Source organism: Leptosomus discolor, chromosome 11 (genome assembly GCF_034619465.1).
Source record: "Leptosomus discolor isolate bLepDis1 chromosome 11, bLepDis1.hap2, whole genome shotgun sequence".
In the NCBI taxonomy this organism is placed as follows: domain Eukaryota; kingdom Metazoa; phylum Chordata; class Aves; order Leptosomiformes; family Leptosomidae; genus Leptosomus; species Leptosomus discolor.
Window position 1 is genome coordinate 4,219,215 of NC_141401.1, and position 12,249 is coordinate 4,231,463.

General features: G+C 41.6%; 1 protein-coding gene across 2 annotated transcripts in view; it reads left to right on the forward strand.

The window, feature by feature from the left end:
* The window catches only part of ADAMTS17 (ADAM metallopeptidase with thrombospondin type 1 motif 17), a 188,806-nt gene that overhangs the window by 35,860 nt on the left and 140,697 nt on the right, over window positions 1–12,249 (forward strand). For both annotated transcript variants that reach the window (XM_086471601.1, XM_086471602.1), the window contains exons 5-7: window positions 871–954; window positions 1,535–1,692; window positions 8,006–8,049. In XM_086471601.1, coding sequence (XP_086327727.1) covers window positions 871–954; window positions 1,535–1,692; window positions 8,006–8,049 — 286 coding nt within the window. The remainder of the gene's footprint in view (window positions 1–870; window positions 955–1,534; window positions 1,693–8,005; window positions 8,050–12,249) is intronic.

The window sequence follows — 12,249 nt, forward strand, 5'->3', positions numbered from 1 at the left end:
TTAAAATAAATCCCTCACCTTTTTTGATGTTTTCTAGTTAAAGCATTTGTACACAGAGAAATGAGTGGAATAAAATTCTGGCACCAATTAAGATCTTTACTTCACCTCATTTTTATAGGTTAGAATGTATCTGAGTTGGAATGCAAAATCTGGAGAAAGTAGTAAGGTAGATTCCGGTGCTATTTTTGTATTTCCTGAGGCTTGTGTCATTATATGCTGCCTTATTACTATTCTTTTATATAAGATATGAAAATAACAGAGGGAAATTGCTTTTCCATTCTATTTCCTGAAGTCTAAAACACACCATTATTTCATCTTGCATTCAGATATCTCTGATATTTCAATGCTGAAGATCCATATTAGTTTGATGCTTCATAACGTATGTCCATGTTCCTGAGACTTTGGTTTATGTTTAGAGTTCCTTTGGAATATTTCTCTCCTTTCCTTTGTTGTTTCTCTTCTTTATGCTAGTTAAAAGTATTTTCCTTTCTGCAACTATCTTGTGTATTTTTTGGTTTTTTTGGTTTTTAATGCTTTTTGTCCCTGAATGCAGAACCTTGCTCAGAATAGTCTGTGACAAATTGGTCAGGTGGTGAAGCCCAGTGCAGTATGGTAGGAGCAAACCCACTCTGGTTTTGCACGTGTTTTAGCTACTGTGGTATGCGGGAATGTTAAGAGTGGTAACAGAGTAGCTCTTAAAAATTTGTTATCTTATTGACCATAGTTACTGCACAACCCATTTGGGTTTGCTTTGGGTCAGTTCTTTGAAGGACAAATATCTAACTTTAGTCACAATTAATTCCTTCAACTATTACTAGGTCTTGGTGTTGTTACTGATACACTGTGGATGTTTTCTTTGCATTGTGACAGGTGTACAACATGTTTCAGCATCAAAGTCTTGGAATTAAAGTCAGCATTCGGGTGACTAAACTAGTCCTGCTTCGCAACCGTCCTGTAAGTTCTAACCCTTTTTTACCCTATTGTTTTAATTGTGCTGTGGTAGTCTCACAGACAGAGCAGGATCCCTGTGCTGGGGTGGGAGGGGCAAGTGGGGCACGTCTGGCCACATAATCACAAATTTGAAGTAGTACCTGCCACGCTTCACCAGACAGATTAAAAGTGGGAAGTACAGGGGGCTGTGGGAGTGAAAGGAGCTACTATCCTTTTATTTATCCTTCCTGGTAAGTCTTTGTCTGCTTGTAGTTGTGAACCAGTCTCAGGAGTTAACTGTTACAGAGATTAAAAATGATGCGGCTCTGGTATCAAATATATAACTTCCAGGCTTATGAGGCTTTTGAATGTAGGGCTGTATTAGAAGCTTGTGACTGCTGGCAACTGATGGAGTTTGTTCTACAGATCAAATAGTGTGGATTCCAAAGTCCCTAGTTCACCTGCTCAGATGAAGCTACTTTTGCACTTTTTGTTCTACTGCATCCGTGTCTTTGAGCCTCTGTTTTTTCATCAGAAGTCTAATGCTTTATGTAAAGCCTGTGACTGATATTTCTTCTTTTGTATGTCTTTTGTTCCCCAAAAGGCGAAGTTGTCTATCGGGCATCACGGAGAGAGGTCTCTGGAGAGCTTTTGTCAATGGCAAAATGAAGAATATGGTGGGGCCAAGTACCTTGGTAACAACCAGGTTCCTGGCGCGAGGGATGACACCCCTCCTGTGGATGCCGCTGTTTTTGTAACCAGGTATAGTAAGGTCTGGTTTATCACTTCAACCAGTAACAGCCCATAGTCAATGATGGGGTTATCTGGTCTAGCAGTAATTGAAGAAAAAGATCTGTTGATAATGATACATTTGCTCCCTACATGCTGTTCAGATGGCTCAGATGCCTCAGATGACAGTGACTTGTCTTGTTTCTGTGGACACTTAACAAGGTCATGCAAAAGCTGCTCTTCTCTTGAACCGGAGCGTTGCAGTCATGGTCACTGTAGCATGTCCTGCTCAGGATACAGGCAAGACATGGCTGTAGCACAGGTGATACTTTTTCTCACACTGGTTGGTATAAGTGGAAAAAATAGGTGAGGTTTTGGAGAATAAGCCCTTCTTCCTAGAAGAAAGAAGCTGTGGAATTGAGAACGCGGCTGAGATCAAGAGCTCTGTGTTAATTAAGTGTGAATCAACTGAACAGTCTGAGAGGAGCAGACGGCGTGTCAGTAGTGGGAAGGTGGGGAGGGAGTTATCTCCTAAAGAAAGTGAGAGAAGAATACCATAAACTAAATTAATTTTCTCCCTCTTTGCCCTAGGAAATAACCACTTTAACACCCCTCCTCTCTCACAACTGAGATAGAGGAGGGGTGTCATTTTTAGTTTGTTTGTATGTTTGAAAACTGCTGCGTTTATTTCAGATGTGAAATAATCTGTGTGTGAATACTTGAGCAAAATGCCCTGCAGCCCACAGCTCTGTACCTACTGATGTATCAAACACATCAGGGTATGGCCCAGATAAAATACGCAAAAAGGGTGTTGTCCTGATTAACATGCAGTCTTTTTCCCCTCTAAGTTCTCTGCCTGAGCTCAACCTCAATGCAAGTCCCATGTTCCTCACAGTTACTATAAATTTTGAGTAGCAAATCCATGGTGGTTTAAGTTGATTGCATACTTTAAGATGTATATGAAGAATGCATTATTACAGAAGTGATCTCTGAGTAATTAAAGTGAGCACAAAAATACAGTGTAAGATGGATGCTGTATGTGCTAGAAAAACACCAGTTCCTACCTGCTTCTTCCTCAGTTTGGGACAGGAAAAGTCTGTACTGCAGTTCACTATTACTCACCTCTTTCACCTTTTTTTCCTCTGCCAACAATGTAAGTAGAAATGCATGTTTTTGCATAAACTGCTATTCTGATTTTAATACTCCATTGTGTTAATACTCACATTGCAAACTATCTATGGGATTTTGGTGAGTGTTCAGAAAAATAGCTGGTGAGCAGGGCACAGGGCCAGCAAAGTTCCTAAGAATGCACCTTCACAGACATGTGTGCAGTTCCCCTAAATCCTTCTCTCTCCTCTGTATTCAGTGTAGTCCAACCAAGCACTTAAGCAGATACTTAACATTTTAGACAGGGTGAATAGTTCCTTTGAAGTCAATGGGCTGCACATCCTGGTTATAGTTAAGCATGTGCTTCATTGGATCAGGGCCTAAATAAATAGCTAACATATTTGTTAAACTCATCTGGGCATCCAGTTGTCCTGCATGACAAGTGAGGCATACAGAATCTTTCCTGATGTGCTCTGAGCACAGGGTGGAGGGAATGAGCAGAGCATTTCATCTGTGCAGTCTCTCTGCAGCTTATAAAACTGAATGCATAATGTCAGGCTAAATGAATTGGACTCCGGCCTCTGAGGAAGAATTGTAGAAAGAATTTGGAGGAAGAATTGTTCAATAGGTTTGCAGTCAGAATAGCTGGAGAAGCACAGATTTGTTTGGGTTAGAAACTAGATTCAGGTTTTGTGAGAAAGTTCAGGCCAGGGAGCTCATTGTTGTGCCTAAGAGCAGCATTTTTCCTGTTTGATAGGCCAGCAGCGTGTACCTGTAGTGTTTTCCTTCCTTCTTGCTGTGTCTTGTCATCCTTAACCCATCCCGCTTCTGCCGCATAGAGGATGTGTTGCTTGGAAGACTTCTGGCCCAGCAGCCCGATTCCTGCATCAGGGGAATGAGGTTTTCTACTCTTGGCTTTGAAAGTGTGCGTGTGTGTGTCCCTGGACCCTCCCCAGACTGTACAGATGGACCAGTGGTAGAGGATATGGGAGCAACAGCATGTCCAGCACAAGCAATTGCGCCAGAAAAAGCAGAAGCTGAATTTTCAGCAGCTGCAGCTGCTTTAGGACTAGAAACAGATTATTTGGGGTCAGCCTCTGAAGAAATCATTCTGGGTCCAATCTGGCTGCGTTCATTTGAAACACCAAGGCACAGTTGCCTTTTGAAACTTCACCTCTAGCTGGTGTTTCCCATATGCTCATTTGTATGCAAAAGTAATTACCTAGGTGGCAAATATCCCTCCTGTGGGATTTTAATAGTATCCACCTGATAGAGTTTCAGGTAACAGGCATACTATGATTGTGAAATAAGATTTACCATTGTCCAGTTCAGTCAATAAGTGAGATAGTGGGAATAATCTGTTATAGCCCTGAAGGTCTGTTGTGGTCTCTATAATCATCAGACTTCTCTTGTTCAAATTATATCTCAGAACTTGCAGAAATTCACATCTCTGGCATCTATGGATAATGTACTTCATATTTTAATGGGCAGCTGACCAGAATAGCTTCTGTCTGCAGAGTCTGTGTCTTAGTGATCTTAGAAGCATGTCTCATTTGAAACACATTCCCTCTCTTGATCTTCTGTCTTTTGCATTCCCTAGGAAATCTTCAGACATACTGATGTTCTCCCCACCTCCTGGCTGCTGGTGTTTGGGTCACTTATAAGACTGTAGGTGACACGAGAGCAGAGCGAAGAATGACACAACACTGAGAGGAACAGAATTCAGAGCTGTCATTAAGCAAAGATTTGGGTTTTTTCCTGACATACTAGTGTAATTTTATTTGCAGCCTGCTCCTCCCTTCCACTTTTCTCCAGCCCTTTGCCTTCCCATTAAATGGGCAAATGAAGCAATTCAATGTGCATCAAGGAAACTGGGCACATAGTGCTACTAAATGTATATATGGAGGTAGAAAGCTTTTTTTGGCAGGTTTTTGACTGTACCAGTTTCCTCTGTCCTTTGGCTTTATGACCCTGCAGGGTTAAACTGGTCAAAAGATGTCATTTGAAGGGTGCTGGGAAGTGGCCGTTAAACAGAATACTTCTTATTCATGTTGCACAGTTCAACTACTGTCCTTCTTTCTTACAGGAAGGACTTGAATTGCAGAATTTAGCTTAGCACAGTTAGGTATTTTTTTCCAGTTCATGTGAGCCAGATGGAAGAGTGACTGTAGGAGGAGTTTTGAGCTCTTCTTTTCTGACTATTTTTGTTGAACAAAACAACTGACTTGTTGTCATTTTTCTAGAAGAATTGTTTAAGTCTGCTAATGGAAACACTCCGCACAGTACCACAAGTGATAATGACAGAATTTCACAGGTTCCTAGAAGATAACACAAGTCCTGCTTGATTCAGTCAGTGGCTAGAAGTGAAAAGTAAAATTGCTCCACAGCTACAGTGTGTGATTTCAATGTATTATCCAAGACTTAGTGTGATAAGGTCAGATCTTCGATTTGACCTGCAGCTTCTGGAGTAAGAGTTTTATTCCGACATAGCTGTATGAAAGATTCTGCTAACAAAACTACATCTCTGTGATAAGAGACCTTTGCACATGCAATGAATATTAAGGTATCTCTTTTATACCCTTGGAGTATCATTATAGTATCATTCTTGTCAAGCTCTCACTTCAAGAATACAGTTGCAGTCAAGCTCAGAAATGCACCAGAGATAGACTTGTGATTGAAACCTTTTTGAAAACAGTTCGGTTTCAGTGCCGTGATGGGGCCATCTCACCTCACTGGTGTGACTGACCCACAGGCGAGACAGATCTTTCTTAATGCCTTTTCAGTCTTTGGCTCCCCTCTGATTGCCAGCAAAGGACTGTAGGAATTTCAGTATGTGGGTTTTGTGAGGGGGTGGCTGCTTGTCTTTAGGCGAAGACTGAGAGCTGCCAAGCCCTTTTGTCACTAGAGGTTTGGATGTGCTTTTCTGTTTGGCCACAGTGTTTTGGGGTGTTTACAATAGGACTGGATGATTTAAAGCCTAGCATTTTGGTACAGGATCTTTGATTAGCAGGATGGTGTCTCTTGGGCTTGTGTTTGTGGCAGTTCAAAGGACGGGCAGAGGAGGTTTCCTACTTGCAGACCTGCATGCAGTGAATTGGGCAGCTATGTTCAGTTCTCCTTTCTGACCTTCTTCAAGTCCTTCCCTGACCAGACAGCATCACAGGACACTCTTTACAGACAAGGATTGCTTTACCTCTGTAGGAGAGTCTGCAAGTTGTGCTGGGTCATTTCAAAGACCCTCATTTTATGGCATGGTGGTAATTTCTCCAGGGAGCTGCCTGAAAGTGCCAGACACCTTTCAGTGTGGAACAGAATGCAAGGAGCAAAATTGCTGTGCTTTATTTGCAGAGCTGGCCAGCCCCTGAAGAGAGATGCTTTTCTAGCAATGGCCTCCTGCCATCTACTAATAGTTCAGCTATCTGTTGTCACAAGAAAAGCATCTGTTTGATTTACCAGTTTATATAACATAATAAGTCCTTAAATAAACCTCCGTCAAGTTGGCTCTGGGAACTCAAGCAGGCGTGCTTGTGCCAGCTCCGTCAGGAGACTGTCATTAGTCTTCTTTGGAAAGGTTGGAATGCCAAGGTGTCGAGACACAGTAAGGCTGCTGTGAAAAATGAAAGCTAGGGCTGGTGTGTGGTCATAGCTTCCGATTTTGTTTTGTTCCTATCTGGTTTTTTTAACACTTTGATACTTGTTATGGTTCTTATGCACTGAAGCATGGTTAGTTTTCAACGTCTGCTTAACAAGAGCTGATAATAGCTGTTGTTTCTCTCCTTCCAAGCCCTTGACAACTTGATTTGTGACTTTCCAAGGAGTTTGATGTCAAGGGTTTGGGTTCATCAGCCGCAGTCCTGGGCCTTAAATCTGTTTTCCTGTAAACCCCCGTTTAATATTTTTCTTCAAGAAAAAAAAGTATTTTTAAGCTTTCTCTATTTTTATCTTTAAGTATTTTCTTTTTCTAAGTATTTCTCTTTCTCTAAGTATTCTTTAAGTATTCTCTTTCTCTAAGTATTTTTAATCTTTCCCCTGCCAAACTCTTAAACTCAAAATCCCATTGGGGACTCAGGCATTTCAAATGACACACTCCAAATGTACTAATATGATTCTCTCACCAGCCTCCCCACAGGGTGAGGAAAGCCATAATGATAGAGATTATGGTTCTTCAGCTTCCCTTGGGTTAAGAAAATTCTGAAATGTTTTAGCACGTGTGATGCATTTCTCCAACTCCTCTTCACAGCAGATCGCACTGCAAAGCAGGTCTGGTTGAGATAGCTTCTGCCAGTTTAGGTCTAAGTGCTTGTTGAAATGTATTCAAACCATGAATTTGGTTATACAATACTTTTCCTCCCACACTTGTTTTTCTGTCATGAGGAATCTCATTTACAAAATCTTCTCACATGAAGTGTCCTCTCTTAGATGGTGAGCTTCAAGGCTTTTTGTTCTGTTTCTGTTTAATACAGCTCCATGGGTCCCTGGTTGATTTGTGGGTGCCAGTGGCATATGTAGTATCTCTTCCTGCCTTGATGAGATGGGGAGAGACTGGATGAGACGTGAAGGAGTAACAGAGACCAAATGAAGTCTCTTGAACCTCTCTGTGTTGGATTCAAGCCATAAAATGGGAAATCTAACTAATAAGTTTAGCTGAAGCCACTTCACCTAGCTGTTACCTGGCAAATACTGAAAATATCTTTCTTCTTCCTTGTCAACATCTGTCTGTCTCTGTGTAGTGCTGCATCTTTCTTGTCCTTTTCTGTTCTAGCAGAAGAAGAAAAAAACCTGAAGGACTGATAATTTCTGGGTGTAGACAATCAGTTCTGTGCCTCCAGGCAGTGTGCCCATATACCTGCTCCTCCCACTTTTGATGGTGCTGTTGCATCACAGGGTGTCTGCTCCTTTTTGTTACAGCTCTCTTGTGAAAATTAGAGGTTCGGTTTTAATCCAGTTGCTGAAGGAGTCTGACATCATAGCGTGAGGCAGTACTCTTTTACATGCTAAATCTTAAGTCTGTTAAATTGGGCTGTAGTATATGGAGCTGATTCACATAATTGTTGTAATCTTGCAGTAGCAATCAGTGCTGCTGCTATCTGTGTTGTCATCGTGTAGACTGCACAGCAGCTTTAAAAAAAACCCCAAATCTCAACACCCATGATATGTGAGTCATGCACCACTGCTTTTTCCTAGCCTGAAGTCTGGAGGCACAGGATACACTTCAATTCTGTTCTGTTTTTCTTTCTAGGACAGATTTCTGCGTACACAAAGACGAGCCTTGTGACACTGTGGGTAAGTCAAAGAAGTAGGGGAGAGTATTTTGATAGCCACCTCTACGCTAAGAGGAACTTTCCAGGCAATCTTTTGTTCTTTGGTTTGCTGTGATGTTGCTTTTGCTATTCTGTATACCTCTGTGATGCAAACAGGGATTAGTTGAGCAGGGTATGAACTGTAAACACGCCATTAAATATTAACCCCTTCTAAGCACTGGAGGTCTCTCCGTTCAGGAAATAGTCTTAAGTATTTCTACTTCTTTGGAATGGATGTAGAATTAGGTAATTGGAGATTAAGAAACTCTCTTTTTGTGTGTCTGTATAATGCTCCTTTCAGTGCTCTCTCACCTAAACCAAAAATTTGCTAATCAATGTATTTCTAATTTTAAGAACTAGTGTAACACTCCCAGATCAAGCTGGCACTCAAACACCAGAGAAGAATACCTCATTGTAGGAAGGCCAAGTTAAATCTTCTTTTCTGCCTCCTACTCCTCCTGCTTCCTTACTGCCTTTAATCTTATCCAAGCCCTGGATACACAGGGTCCTTACATCCTACACATTAAATACTTTATTTATTTATTTATTTAACTTGGGTAGCAGTAGCCTTCACTGTATCTGTTCTCCTGGTATTTTTTTTTTCAATCACCACAGTAGCAGCAGTGTCTGGAGGCATAGCTCAACATCCTCTCTATGATGACTGCATGGTTTTTTTAGACTTGCGTCAAGCGGCCCCTTATCCTACATTCTATGTAAACTTGGAATGGATCCTGATTTTCAGCTGATCTTACACCCCAGTATTCAGAGAGACACTTGCAGACTAGGGGTTGCGATGCTGACAGTAATGGGTGATGAAGAGCATGGGGGAAAGTGCCTTCAGCAGGAGCTCCGAAACTACCTGCAGAAGTCTCATCTCAGAATGCAGGTCCTTCCCTCTCTGTTGTGGAGACTGCTCAGGTGAAAGGAGGAAATAGAGAGCTGAGAAACACATACATTTTCTTTTCAAACATGAGGAAGGACTGGTCTCTACATCCAAGTTCTCTTTTCATTCGGAATACCTCACATTGCATTTATTTTGTGTCCAATGAAAGACGCGCTTCCACTGAGGAATGTTTTTGTACTGTGTACCTGCATCTGGAGATGGCTCTGGTAAGATACAATAAAGGAATAAAGACAGAAAAAAAAAAAAAAGCTGATGGAAGATACATGCTGACTAAGGTCAGAGCTCCCTCCATTTTCAAAGACAGTATTGTTGAAGATCTCTGTTCAGGGAATTACATTACCATAGACAGCGTGACTAAGGAAATATTTTTATGACTTCTTTTCTGTTCTTACAATTCACACATATTTTCTTGTGCTGCAGCTTACTGCAGGCTGTAGCTGCAGTGGAGAAGGTGGAAGATCAGAGCAGTAAAGATTAAACTCATTTGTTACTCTTTCCAACATAGTTTTCCCCAAGATATTTAGAAGGTGAGTGTTCTTAGGACAAAACCAGTCTGGCCTCTTCGCTCTCTTCAATCCTACTTTTTCTTCCTTCTCCCCTGAGAGTTTTATTATGTGGCAGCAAAGCGCTGGCATCTTCACTTTTACGCATTTTCTATGCCCCACTGTTTCTGTTGTCTGAACCCAGAGGCAGTGTGCCTTACTCCTGAGTACAGATGAAATCCTCCATCATATGATACCATCTTTTCTTAAATACTGTTGCAATAAGTAAATATTTTCATAATGTCAGTTTTCAAGTGTTCTTGTCTGTACCTAAATTGGTGAGTTACTGCAGTCGTTTCAGATCATCTCTCTGTTGTATGTACTGGCAGCATATTTTGAAAATTTTCTTCAAAACCATAAAATGAGGAGCTGTTCTGGTAGGGCTGCAGTCTGTCCCAGTTATACCGCCCTCTGATAGCTCATCTGTCCCTGCCTTGAGCAATACTTCTTATGCTTAGTGGCTGGAGGTAGAGCCTGAAGAAGAAAACACATTCCTCTGGTCGTTGTCTTGCTAAGGAGTAATGCAATGGTGCAATATGAAATTGGATTGCTGGATTTTGATGGATTCCTATCCACAAAACAGATGTTTCATGTTTCTGAGTCTTTACGTGTGTCCTAAACCTGTGGGATAGTGTCTGATAATTATGGACAATGTCTGATGCCCTGAATATATCATATACTTGTGATTTATATAGAGATCATTGCCTTCTGTGGATGGATATAGTACTGTATTAGCTTCACTAGCCATTCTCTGCCAAAGGTATTGTATTGGTGTTATAACTATGTGTTTTTTCTTGACTGATGAAAGTTAGCCCATATGGATCCATTCATATTACAGATGTTAGACCAGAGGGGAATTTGGCCTTGTGTCATTTGCATATGTGTCACAGCAGAGGAAGAAGAAATTAAGGAATGTACTTCCATGGCATGCAACTGTTTTGAGAAAGTAGTTAGTATTGGGAATACCAAATTGTAACTGTGTGAAAGATTCTCTTGTTTTCCTTTGTAGTCAGAATAAGGAGGAATAGGTGTCAGTTGTAGAGAAGTAGGTTTTTAATAGCTACCATTCCACGGCCTGTATATATGCGTGGTTTATGTAAGTAGCAATGTAGCATGGCATTTACCTGGGCTTAATATGAATGCAACAATTGAAGTAGGCTGATGCCTAGTGGTATACCATACTGGCTTATGAAGAATTATATTGGTGTTTCAGCCATCTCTTGTTGCCAGATTCCTATTCCTTACTCCAGCTCCCAGATAGTCCCCTCCAAAACAGCAAGACTGCCTGCAAAAGCAAGAAGCTAGTCCAAAGAGTGACATCGGATTTGGTCTTGACAGTGATGCTGAGGTTATAGCACTCCCCAAAGTTCTCTAAACAGTAACTTGCTTTCATTTCTTGACTTATGTTTGGCCGTTATATATGAAGAACACGGCCTTAGCAGATGCACATGTGGTTTTCATACCTGCTTCTGGATGAAGTTGGTCATGGCAATGTGGTACACCGCCATCCTGTAAAGGAAGAAACATCCTTCTGGTGAGTAGGCACTCCCCTAGACTAGGAGACTGAGGCTACTGCTCTATGTAAGGCAGAGAATATGGACTCTAGACTCCTGATTTCTATTCCCAGCTCTGGCATGGACTCCTTGTGTGACGTTTGGCAAGTCACATTTTGAATGCTTTTGTCTACCTCTATGAAATGAGGATTTTGAGGGCAAAGCTACAGGAGATAGCATGGCTTAAGAAGTTCTCACATAAAGCCGTGTGATGTCCTTGAGTATATGATGCAATACAAGTCCAGAATCTAATGTTGCTTGGTCATGTTTAAGAGACTATAAAGACTCTATTAGATACATGTACTGAAATAAGAGGACTCGGAGCGCTGTAGGTAACGGGTTTTTTTACATTGATTTTCTTTACATTGTGAGAAATACGGAAGCAAAACTTTCCCTTGTAGAAGTATTGGGGCTCAACTGTTGTTCGGAAGTGGGATTATGAAGTTTAAATGGCTTATAAGAGGTGTTCGTTTGTGTTCAAAAAGATCCATATTGAAAAACCTGTCTGGAATCTTTGCCTGCCATGCAGACACAGAGAGAAAACAGCAGCAGGAGGTTTGTATTTGTATTCTGGCAGGGGCCCCTCACTGAAACCAGTTGCTCTGGGGACTTCGTTCAAATTTTCTTGGCCCAGCTACCAAGGTAGTGTGGAAGGTTACATAATGGCTGAAACGAGCTCAAAAATGGTGAAAATATGTAGGTATGTCTTTGTGGGGTGATACCCCACTGGCTGCCTCAAGAAACAGAACCACGTTTGTTTAAGAAATAGTTTGTTAATGCTCATTGCCCCCCCGTGGTTGTGTAAGTTAGCCCGAAGAACAAATGAACTCAAAAGGAAGTGGACAGAAGGAAAGCAGTGTTGCCTGCGTGCAAGAATTGTGTTTCAACAGCCTCAGCTGCAGGACCTCCGGTACGGTCTGCAATTTGAGCGGGGAAGGTTCGCTTTGTGTGACACAGCCTTGTCACACACCCGTCAAAAAAGCTTGCGGTGTGCTGCTGCTTCGGACTCATCTCTCGTGATGTGACTCTAACCAGATCTGCCGTTTCCTGCAGAAAAATCTTTGTTCCAATGGAGCTGCCTGTAAGCCAGCCAAATTGAGAGTTTAATGTCTAGCTATTAATATCAGGCTGCAGCTTGGAGCCTTGCACGTTGTCAGAATCCAACCTTTCTGTGACATAAGCAG